Below are 12,532 nucleotides of genomic sequence, written 5' to 3' on the forward strand. Positions count from 1 at the left end.
AACTTTTGTCTTGACCAAATACTTATTTTCCACCATAATTTGCAAATAAATTCATTAAAAATCCTACAATGTGATTTTCTGGATTTTTTTTTCTCATTTTGTCTGTCATAGTTGACGTGTACCTATGATGAAAATTACAGGCCTCTCTCATCTTTTTAAGTTTGGTGGCTGACTAAATACTTTTTTTCCCCACTGTATGTTCACTCGCCTCGTTGAGTTAAATTACTGATCATTACCTTTCAAAGTTTAGTGTTCAGTTACTGAGCTACTGCTGAAGTGGCCAGAGAGTGAGGAGTGGGGAGTGTGGGAGTGAGGAGTGGGGAGTGAGGAGTAGGGAGTGAGAAGTATGGAGTAGGGAGTGGGGAGTGGGGAGTAGGGAGTGAGAAGTGGGAATGAGGAGTGGAGAGTGGGGAGTGAGGAGTAGGGAGTGAGAAGTGGGGAGAGGGGAGTGGGGAGTGAGGGGCGCAGGGGACACACAAGCCCTTAAGGAAGTGACTCTACCTCTCTACCTCTCCCCACCGTCGATATCACCGCCATCATAACCCTATCTCATTACCGCGGCGACCTGGACTAAGAAGAGCACCATTTGGTCTTCTTTTTAATAATATAAAACCCATTTCACCTCGAGTGGTCCCAGCGGTGCCTGCGCAACGGGTGAATATTCATTATTCATTATTCACATTTTCTCCTTAGCAGTTTGGAAAACCCAATATGTTCTGTGCCAGATGAGATGGCCCAGCCTTATTGTCCAGAGGGAACACTGACTAATCACCTGGCCTCCGGAAATCGATATCCAACGGTAAGCATCAGACACCTCCGATTATACAGTAGTGTCCGGGAGACCCCCCCACCGGCCCACCGACCTCCCCCCATCACCCAGGCATCCCAGAATAACAGCATTGATTAGTGATTATGTTACGGGCAGTGTGGGCGGTGATGGAGGAAGATATCAGACCTATGTCATTTCTATGGGGGCTATATTTGGCTCCCCTTGATACCGGATCCAGCAGCACAGACAGTATTGTATTGTTATAGCTGGATATTATTATACAGTATCTTTTCTATGGATGTAGATGTTAGGGGAGAGACTGTGAGATAAGGTTTGTTCTTTAGGTAATGCAATGATAATATAATATGGTCATTTAGCCAGCAGACACATTCATGCAAAGCGACTTAGTCAATACTTATGTTCAGTAGCTACAGTAATTTGTGGCCCTTATGGGAACTCACAAAAGGACTGATAAAGGTATTGTATTTGATTAGGGGAAATTAGGGGGATGTTGGTCAGTGAAGTATTGGGCAAGGTTGCTGGGTTTGGGAGATGGCTAGGGTCAGGACTTATATCTAGGCTATACATGGGGAGGATACTAACCAGGACACTAACCAGGATACTAACAAGGATACTAACCAGGATACTAACCAGGATATTAACAAGGGTACTAACCAGGGTACTAACCAGGATACTAACCAGGACACTAATCAGGATACTAACCAGGATACTAACCAGGGTGCTAACCAGGGTAATAACCAGGAAACTAACCAGGATACTAACCAGGGTACTAACCAGTATACTAACGATACTAACCAGGATATTAACAAGGGTACTAACCAGGATTTTAACAAGGAAACTAACCAAGGTACTAACCAGGATACTAACCAGGTCAACTTGTACCAGAATGATGGGAAGAGAAGAGTATGGAGAAGGGAAGGAACTGCTCATATTATCTGCTCAGATTCAGCCAAATGCTTCAAAACTCATTGGACGGAGCATCACAGTGCAGATGGACAATGACCCGAACCATACTGCGAAGCAACCCAGTACTTTTTTAAGGCAAATAAGTGGAATGTTCTGCAATGGCCAAGTCAATCACCTGACCTGAATCCAATTGAGCATGCATTTCACTTGCTGAAGGCAAAACGCCCCAAGAACAAGCAGGAACTGAAGACAGCTGCAGTAAAGGCAGAGGATCACCAGGGAAAAAACCCAGCATCTAGTGATGTCTATGGGTTCCAGACTTCAGGCAGTCATTGACTGCAAAGGATTTGCAACCAAGTATTAAAACACACAATTTAATTGATGATTATGTTAGTTTGTCCGATTACTTTTGAGCCGCTAAAATTGGGGGGCTATGTTTACAAATGGTTGTAATTCCTACATGAATCATACAATAATTTTGTCAAAACCCTTAAATTAAAGATGAAAGTCTACACTTAAAGCACATCTTCATTGTTTCCTTTCAAATCCATTATGGTGGTGTACAGAGCCGAAATTATGCAAATTGTGTCACTGTCCAAATACTTATGGACCTGACTGTATATATATATATATATATATATATATATATATATATATATATATATACACTATCGGTCAAAGGTTTTAGAACACCTACTCATTCAAGGGTTTTTCTTTATTTTTACTTTTTCTACATTGTAGAATAATAGTGAAGACATCAAAACTATGAAATAACACATATGGAATCATGTAGTAACCAAAAAATATATATTTGAGATTTGAGATTCTTCAAATAGTCATCATTTGCCTTGAAGACAGCTTTGCACACTCTTGGCATTCTCTCAACCAGCTTCACCTGGAATGCTTTTCCAACAGTCTTGAAGGAGTTCCCACATATGCTGAGCACTTGTTGGTTGCTTTTCCTTCACTCTGCGGTCCGACTCATCCCAAACCATCTCAATTTGGTTGAGGTCGGGGGATTGTGAAGGCCAGGTCATCTGATGCAGCACTCCATCACTCTCCTTCTTGGTAAAATAGCCCTTACACAGCCTGGAGGTGTGTTGGGTCATTGTCCTGTTGAAAAACAAATGATAGTCCCACTAAGCCCAAACCAGATGGGATGGCGTATCGCTGCAGAATGCTGTGGTAGCGATGCTGGTTAAGTGTGACTTGAAATCATAATAAATCACAGACAGTGTCACCAGCAAAGCACCCCCACACCATCACACCTCCTCCTCCATGCTTCACGGTGGGAACTACACATGCGGAGATCATCCATTCACCTACTCTGCGTCTCACAAGGGCACGCGGTTGGAACCAAAAATCTCAAATTTGGACTCATTAGACCAAAGGACAGATTTCCACCAGTCTAATGTCCATTGCTCGTGTTTCTTGGTACAAGCAAGTCTCTTCTTCTTATTGGTGTTTTTAGTAGTGGTTTCTTTGCAGCAATTCGACCATGAAGGCCTGATTCACGCAGTCTCCTCTGAACAGTTGATGTTGAGATGTGTCTGTTACTTGAACTCTGTGAAGCATTTATTTGGCCTGCAATTTCTGAGGCTGGTAACTCTAATGAACGTATATCCTCTGCAGCAGAGGTAACTCTGGGTCTTCCATTCCTGTGGGGGTCCTCATGAGAGGCAGTTTCATCATAGCGCTTGATGGTTTTTGCGACTGCACTTGAAGAAACTTTCAAAGTTCTTGAAATTTTCCAGATTGACTGACCTTCATGTCTTAAAGTAATGATGGACTGTAATTTCTCTTTGCTTATTTGAGCTGTTCTTGCCATAATATGGACTTGGTCTTTTACCAAATAGGGCTATATTCTGTAAACCCCCCCTACCTTGTCACAACACAACTGATTGGCTCAAACGCATTAAGAAGGAAAGAAATTCCACAAATTGACTTTTAAGAAGGCACACCTGTTAATTGTATGCATTCCAGGTGAGTACCTCATGAAGCTGGTTGAGAGAATGCCATGAGTGTGCAAAGCTGTCATCAAGGCAAAGGATGGCTATTAGAAGAATCTGAAATGTATAATGTATTTTGATTTTTTAAACACTTTTTTGGTTACTACATGATTCCATATGTGTTCTTTCATTGTTTTGATGTCTTCACTATTATTCTACAATGTAGAAAATAGTACAAATAAAGAAAAACCCTTGAATTAGTAGGCGTTCTTTTCACTGGTAGTGTATGTATCTTTTCCCCTTACTCTCCCTCTCCCTCTCTCTGCCTCTCCGTTCTAAGCCTGAAAATTGTCTGTGATCAATACCTCTAGTCCTCCTCCTGCCTCTGACCACAGGCCTGGGGGGCAGAGCTGCCTGGGGGACTGAGGGCTGTGTCAGCATCCACTCAAGACCTCATCAAACACCCCTCCACTTCTCTCCTCCTCTCCTCTGTCAACCAACACCTCCTCAACAAAATCCCTCACTCACAAGTTTCTCACTTCTCTCCTTATCACGCTACACACCTCCATCCCCCTTCTCCTCTCCTCCCCTCCTCCCTCCCTTCCTCCCTCCATCCCAACGTGGATGTTAAATACCATTCAAATGTCACCCTGACATATTGATTGGAATAATAATTCTGAGAGGTGGGAGAGATGGCTTGTTGATGCTAAGCAGGCGGTGTGACGGCGAAAGCCATCCCTCACTGTCACAAAGTTGCTGTGTAAGAGGTTCCCGGTTCCCGCCCGGCACCACGGCGCCACGTTAGATGTGGACGCAGGTTTACGTTAAGACCACCGAGGCAGAGTATTAGTGTTGTTCATCATCACGCCGTAGTAGACCAATGACATTGGGTGTAGAAGGATTCACAAAGAGTAAAGAGAGGGTCAGTGTAAAGGACCCAGCATTAGTGTGGTTATGTATGTTGGGGTGTGAGAGTGTTTGAATGTAAGAGCGATTTAAACAGCTTTCTAAACAGACAATCAGAGACGTGTTTGACCTATTTTCAGTGTGTGAACCGTGAAGAGAACTCATTTACCCAGCAGCCAACACTCTTCCTTGTGAAACACCTAGGTCATGTTCAGAAGGGCCGAAAATCAGTGTTCTTATTGGATATACTGTAGTTCAGGTAGTACCTCCCAGTTTCACTCCGTTTCAAAATGTTTTCTCCCTATTGAACACTACACTCTATATATCATGTATTAGTAACTCAATTGTACTCTAAGGAAATTGCAGAATGGCGCAAAGTTCTGTACCCACTCTTCAAGGTGAATTGATTAAAAGCGAAACGTGTAGCGCTCGTAGTCGATAAACTGTATATTGATAACCAATTGTTCCGAGACACCAAGACTACTCCATGGCTATTCTAAATATTACGAAGTTCCCACAGAGGAGTCAAATAATGGAACATCCAATACTATCCACGGTAGGGATTGTAATAAAAAAACATAGAAAAACAATAAAATACAACAATTGATAAAGAAATAAACTACAAATACACTATACCATAGGGAATGTTGTAAAATAATTAGTATTCGACTTTCTATTTACAGTATTTATAAATAGATAAGACAGCATTAGAAGAAAGGATAATTACTTAAATAATACATCTTCAAATATAAGGAACTGGAACTCAAAAGTACTCAAAAGCCTGAAATTAGGTAGGAATCAACATGGTAGGGGTAAAAACAGCGAACAGAGGACATAGAAGGCACAGTATGTGGGTATGTGTGGGTGTATTGTGATGGAAGGTGGGGTGTGTGTTTTTGTGTTTGGAAAAGTGTGGAGTTAAGTAAGTAAAATAATAAAATTGTTGCAAATGACAGAGCCCATGTGTGTCTGTGAGCAGGATTTCTGACAGAGAGAGCTTTCAATTTTGTGCAGATCAAATCAAATGTTATTTGCCACATGCGCCGAATACAACAGGTGAAGACATTACAGTGAAATGCTTACTTACAAGCCCTTAACCAACAATGCATAAAAAAAAGTAAAAAAATTAAAGCAAATAACTAAAGAGCAGCAATAAAATAAAATAACAGTAGGGAGGCTATATACAAGGGGGTACCGGTGCAGAGTCAATGTGGGGGGCACCGGCTAGTCGAGGTAATTGAGGTAGTATGTACATATGGGTAGAGTTAAAGTGACTATGCATAAATAATAAACAGATTAGCAGCAGTGTAAAAGAGGGGATGGGGGTGGGGGGGCAGTGCAAATAGTCTGGGTAGCCATGATTAGCTGTTGAGAAGCCTTTTGGACCTAGACTTGGCGCTCCGGTACCGCTTGCCGTGCGGTAGCAGAGAGAACAGTCTATGACTAGGGTGGCTGGAGTCTTTGACAATTTTGAGTGCCTTCTTCTGACACCGCCTGGTATAGAGGTCCTGGATGGCCGGAAGCTTGGCCCCAGTGATGTACTGGGCCATTCACACTACCCTCTGTAGTGCCTTGCGGTCGGAGGCCGAGCAGTTGCCATACCAGGCGGTGATGCAACCAGTCAGGATGCTCTCAATGGTGCAGCTGTATAACTTTTTGAGGATCTGAGGACCCATGCCAAATCTTTTCAGTCTCCTGAGGGGGAATAGGCTTTGTCGTGCCCTCTTCACGACTGTCTTGGTGTGTTTGGACCATGATAGTTTGTTGGTGATGTGGACACCAAGGAACTTGAAGCTCTCAACCTGTTCCACTACAGCCCCGTCGATGAGAATGGGGGTGTGCTCAGTCCTCTTTTTTTTCCTGTAGTCCACAATCATCTCCTTTGTCTTGATCACGTTGAGGGAGAGGTTGTTATCCTGGCATCACACGACCAGTACTCTGACCTCCTCCCTATAGGCTGTCTCATCGTTGTCGGTGATCAGGCCTACCACTGTTGTGTCGTCAGCAAACTTAATGATGGTGTTGGAGTCGTGCCTGGCCATGCAGTCATGGATGAACAGGGAGTACAGGAGGGGACTGAGCACGCACCCCTGAGGGGCCCCCGTGTTGAGGATCAGCGTGGCAGATGTGTTGTTACCTACCCTTACCACCTGGGGGCGGCCCGTCAGGAAGTCCAGGATCCAGTTGCAGAGGGAGGTGTTTAGTCCCAGGATCCTTAGCTTAGTGATGAGCTTTGAGGGCACTATGGTGTTGAACGCTGAGCTGTAGTTAATGAACAGCATTCTCACGTAGGTGTTCCTCTTGTCCAGGTGGGAAAGGGCAGTGTGGAGTGCAATAGAGATTGCATCATCTGTGGATCTGTTGGGGCGGTATGCAGATTTGAATGGGTCTAGGGTTTCTGGGATAATGGTGTTGATGTGAGCCATGACCAGCCTTTCAAAGCACTTCATGGCTACAGACGTGAGTGCTACGGGTCGGTAGTCATTTAGGCAGGTTATCTTAGTGTCCTTGGGCACAGGGACTATGGTGGTCTGCTTGAAACATGTTGGTATTACAGACTCAGTCAGGGACATGTTGAAAATGTCAGTGAAGACACTTGCCAGTTGGTCAGCACATGCTTGAATTACACGTCCTGGTAATCCGTCTGGCCCTCCGGCCTTGTGAATGTTGACCTGCTTAAAAGTCTTACTCACATCGGCTACGGAGAGCGTGATCACATAGTCATCCAGAACAGCTGGTGCTCTCATGCATGCTTCAGTGTTGCTTGCCTCGAAGCGGGGATAGAAGTGATTTAGCTCGTCTGGTAGGCTTGTGTCACTGGGCAGCTTGCGGCTGTGCTTCCCTTTGTAGTCTGTAATAGTTTTCAAGCCCTGCCACATTTCGACGAGTGTCAGAGCCGGTGTAGTACGATTCAATCTTAGTCCGGTATTGACTCTTTGCCTGTTTGATGGTTCGTCTGAGGGCATAACGGGATTTCTTATAAGCTTCCGGATTAGTGTCCCATTCCTTGAAAGCGGCAGCTCTAGCCTTTAGCTCGGTGCAGATGTTGGCTTCTGGTTGGGATATGTACGTACGATCACTGTGGGGATGCACTTATTGATGAAGCCGGTGACTGAGGTGGTATACTCCTCAATGCCATTGGATGAATCCTGGAACATATTTCAGTCTGTGCTAGCAAAACAGTCCTTTAGCATAGCATCCGCGTCATCTGACCACTTCCGCATTGAGTGAGTCACTGTTACATACTGCTTTAGTTTTTGCTTGTAATCAGGAATCAGGAGGATAGAATTATGGTCAGTTTTGCCAAATGGAGGGTGAGGGAGAGCTTTATATGCATCTGTGTGTGGAGTAAAATTATTATTTTTTTCTCTGGTTGCACATGTGACATGCTGGTAGAAATTAGGTACAACGATTTAAGTTTGCCTGCATTAAAGTCCGCGGCCACTAGGAGTGCCACTTCTGGATGAGAATTTTCTTGTTCGCTTATGGCCTTATACAGCTCGCCTTATACAGCTCGTTGAGTGCGGTCTTAGTGCCAGCATCAGTTTGTGGTGGTAAATAAACAGCTACGAACAATATAGATGAAAACTCTCTTGGTAGATAGTATGGTCTACAGCTTATCATGAGGTACTCTACCTCAGGCGAGCAATACCTCGAGACTTCCTTAATATTAGACATGGCACACCAGCTGTTATTGACAAAAAGACACACACCACCACCCCTCGTCTTACCGGACGTAGCTTTTCTGTCCTAGCGATGCACGGAAAACCCAGCCAACTGTATATTATTCGTGTCGTCGTTCAGCCACGACTTGGTGAAACATAAGATATTACCGTTTTTTATGTCCCGTTGGTAGGATAGTCTCGAACGGAGCTCATCCAGTTTATTCTCCAGTGATTACATTGGTCAATAGAACGGATGGTAAAGGTGGGTTACCCACTCGCCAACGAATTCTCACAAGGTACCTGGATCTGCGCCCCCTGTATTTCCATATTTTATTCATTTGAATGACGGGGATTTGGGCCTGGTCCGGGAGATTTGGGCCTGGTCCGGGAGAAACAGTATATCCTTCGCGTCACACTCAATAAAGTAAGTAAAGTAAAGTTAAAGAAAAAATTTGTTCGGGTGAGTAATCGCTGTTCTGATATCCAGAAGCTCTTTTTGGGTCATAAGAGACGGTAGCAGCAACATTATGTACAAATTAAGTTACAAACAATGCAAAAAAACACACAAAATAGCACAATTGGTTAGGAGCCCGTAAAACGGCAACCATCCCTTCCGGCGCCATTATTCCGATAATTCTGAAAATATTTAAAGTGCAATTAATGTATTGTTTAGTGTTGTGTTGTGTAGTGGTTTTGCTGGCATGCATCTATAAAAAAAGATTTACATGCTACAATCGCCACTGCAACCAACTAATTGCTGCATTACTACAAAAATGGAAGGGGGAAAAAGTAAGGAACTTGTCTGTCGGCCCTGCATTAAAGACCAAAATAGGTTTAAGAAAATTGTGATGAATAAAAAAGTATACCAGTTTTATTTAGGACCAAAATATTGACAGCTGTGTCATACAGATCGCAAAATAGTTGGGAAAAGATTTTCGATGTACCGATTCCATGGCACAAGGTTTATGAACTGATACGCAAAACGATGCCTGATTCAAAACTTATAATTTTTCAAGTTAAATTATTATACAAAATTCTTGCAACCAATAGAATGTTATATACAGTGGGGAGAACAAGTATTTGATACACTGCCGATTTTGCCGGTTTTCCTACTTACAAAGCATGTAGAGGTCTGTAATTTTTATCATAGGTACACTTCAACTTTGAATCTAAAACAAAAATCCAGAAAATCACATTGTATGATTTTTAAGTAATTAATTTGCATTTTATTGCATGACATAAGTATTTGATACATCAGAAAAGCAGAACTTAATATTTGGTACAGAAACCTTTGTTTGCAATTACAGAGATCATATGTTTCCTGTAGGTCTTGACCAGGTTTGCACACACTGCAGCAGGGATTTTGGCCCACTCCTCCATACAGACCTTCTCCAGATCCTTCAGGTTTCGGTGCTGTCGCTGGGCAATACGGACTTTCAGCTCCCTCCAAAGATTTTCTATTGGGTTCAGGTCTGGAGACTGGCTAGGCCACTCCAGGACCTTGAGATGCTTCTTACGGAGCCACTCCTTAGTTGCCCTGGCTGTGTGTTTCGGGTCGTTGTCATGCTGGAAGACCCAGCCACGACCCATCTTCAATGCTCTTACTGAGAGAAGGAGGTTGTTGGCCAAGATATTGCGATACATGGCCCCATCCATCCTCCCCTCAATACGGGGCAGTCGTCCTGTCCCCTTTGCAGAAAAGCATCCCCAAAGAATGATGTTTCCACCTCCATGCTTCACGGTTGGGATGGTGTTCTTGGGGTTGTACTCATCCTTCTTCTTCCTCCAAACACGGCGAGTGGAGTTTAGACCAAAAAGCTCTATTTTTGTCTCATCAGACCACATGACCTTCTCCCATTCCTCCTCTGGATCATCCAGATGGTCATTGGCAAACTTCAGACAGGCCTGGACATGTGCTGGCTTGAGCAGGGGGACCTTGCATGCGCTGCAGGATTTTAATCCATGACGGCATAGTGTGTTACTAATGGTTTTCTTTGAGACTGTGGTCCCAGCTCTCTTCAGGTCATTGACCAGGTCCTGCCGTGTAGTTCTTGGCTGATCCCTCACACATGATCATTGATGCCCCACAAAGTGAGATCTTGCATGGAGCCCCAGACCGAGGGTGATTGACCGTCATCTTGAACTTCTTCCATTTTCTAATAATTGCGCCAACAGTTGTTGCCTTCTCACCAAGCTGCTTGCCTATTGTCCTGTAGCCCATCCCAGCCTTGTGCAGGTCTACAATTTTATCCCTGGTGTCCTTACACAGCTCTCTGGTCTTGGCCATTGTGGAGAGGTTGGAGTCTGTTTGATTGAGTGTGTGGACAGGTGTCTTTTATACAGGTAACGAGTTCAAACAGGTGCAGTTAATACAGGTAATGAGTGGAGAACAGGAGGGCTTCTTAAAGAAAAACTAACAGGTCAGTGAGAGCCGGAATTCTTACTGGTTGGTAGGTGATCAAATACTTATGTCATGCAATAAAATGCAAATGAATTACTTAAAAATCATACAATGTGATTTTCTGGATTCCGTCTCTCACAATTGAAGTGTACCTGTGATAAAAATTACAGACCTCTACATGCTTTGTAAGTAGGAAAACCTGCAAAATCGGCAGTGTATCAAATACTTGTTCTCCCCACTGTATATGGGGGATACAACCATCCCAGCTCTGCAGATTTTGCTGCGAAAAGACAGAATCATTAGATCATTTGTTTTGGTACTGTCCATATGTAGCTTGTTTTTGGTCGCATGTCAAGGAATGGCTAAAGAATTGTAACATTTACCTGGAGCTAACTCTGCAAATAGCACTGCTGGGTGAAGTCATAGTCAATCGATCAATAATATAATAATACTTTTAGCAAAAAAATGTATATTTCATTTACAATCTGTAGAAACTATGAGAATAGAAAGGTTGAGAACTTTTGTGAAACATCACAGCACAGTTGAAAAATATATGGCAAATAGAAATAAAAACTGGATGGTCTTCAGAGATAGATGGGAGGGGCTGAGGGTAGCTGAAGGATGGGATTAAAAACAAACAAAAGATAACTATTCTAAAATACATTGTCCGAAAAATTTATATAGTATGTATAAGCTGGAAGTAGAAGCCTAAGTGTTGTTGTCCATTAGTTAACTCCAATTAGGGGAGGGGTGGTAGGGTTAGGGGAAAATAATAAAGGACAATATATTTAAAAAATAGATATATATATTTACCAAAACATATATGGTGGATTCAGACAATTAACATTGATGGAAGCTACAATCTATCTGCAATATTATAGCTGATCAACCCCCCCCCCCCCAAATAAAAATATACAAAAACTATATTGTACCCTCTCTTACCTGGCGGGCACCTCAATGTTGGAGATAGCGTAGAAGTACTTGAGCAGGTTGTCCCTCTGCACATACGTTCCCCCCAGGGCTGGCCGGAGCAGCCTCAGCCGGAGGTTAGTGAAGGTAAAGAAGTCCCTCAAGCCCTTCATACTCTCCATGCGCGTGTACAAGCTGTCCATGTTGAGCAACTTCGGTCCGGCAAACACCGCAAAACGCTCCCGAACCTCGAACCTCACGTTCTTATCGTTCTTCGACCCCACCCAGCGCGAGAACTGCTCAGTGCAGATGACGCGGGTAATATTCGCAGGCGACAGGTCGCGGACAAGCTTCGGTGCCATGTTGAAGGCATCGAGACAATCATCGGCATAGAACTGGTAGGATTGCCAGGTGCGACCGTGGTCCATGGACTTGTCCAGGACCATGTTGGTGGGGCGGCCGTACTCGAAGGTGATGGTGATGTCATCGGTCAACTCCAGACTCTTGTTCCAGGCCAGGGATATGTTGGCCAAGAGGGGTTCTGGGTAACGGGACCATGTAACTGTCTGCCAGTAGGTGATGCGGCCTGTGCGCTCGCGGTCCTGCATCAGCTGGGGAGGGTGGGCCAGGTCTGAGTTGGAGGCATCGCACTCATCACTGCACAGGTACGGGTTCTCCTGGAGAGGGGGAGGGGAGATGGGAGAGGAGGGAGGGAGAAGGGGAAAGAGAAGAGAGGGAGAAGAGAATCAGTGCATAGTAAAGGGATGCACTCACATATCGAGAGTCTTGCAGGTAAATTGGAATATACTGTGACTGAAAGAAAGCATACTGCTTCGAAGATATTGGAAAAAACACTGATTTTTATTACAATAGCTGTTTCGATCTATAGTCAGGCAAAATCAACAAAGCTTAGACTGAAACATTGGATATCTTGAAACTTTAAATGACCATTAATTTATCCTTCTAATCAAGTCAGTGAACTGCACCTGCACAGAAAACTAAGCAG

At 43.8% G+C, this 12,532-nt stretch overlaps 1 protein-coding gene across 1 annotated transcript in view; it reads right to left on the reverse strand.

Moving 5' to 3' along the window:
• ntng2b (netrin g2b) overlaps window positions 1–12,532 on the reverse strand; it is a 133,117-nt gene that overhangs the window by 90,636 nt on the left and 29,949 nt on the right. Inside the window, exon 3 of the mRNA XM_041897645.2 lies at window positions 11,560–12,203. Within this exon, the coding sequence (XP_041753579.2) occupies window positions 11,560–12,203 (644 nt within the window). The remainder of the gene's footprint in view (window positions 1–11,559; window positions 12,204–12,532) is intronic.

The sequence above is a fragment of the Coregonus clupeaformis genome, chromosome 15 (genome assembly GCF_020615455.1).
Source record: "Coregonus clupeaformis isolate EN_2021a chromosome 15, ASM2061545v1, whole genome shotgun sequence".
In the NCBI taxonomy this organism is placed as follows: Eukaryota; Metazoa; Chordata; class Actinopteri; order Salmoniformes; family Salmonidae; genus Coregonus; species Coregonus clupeaformis.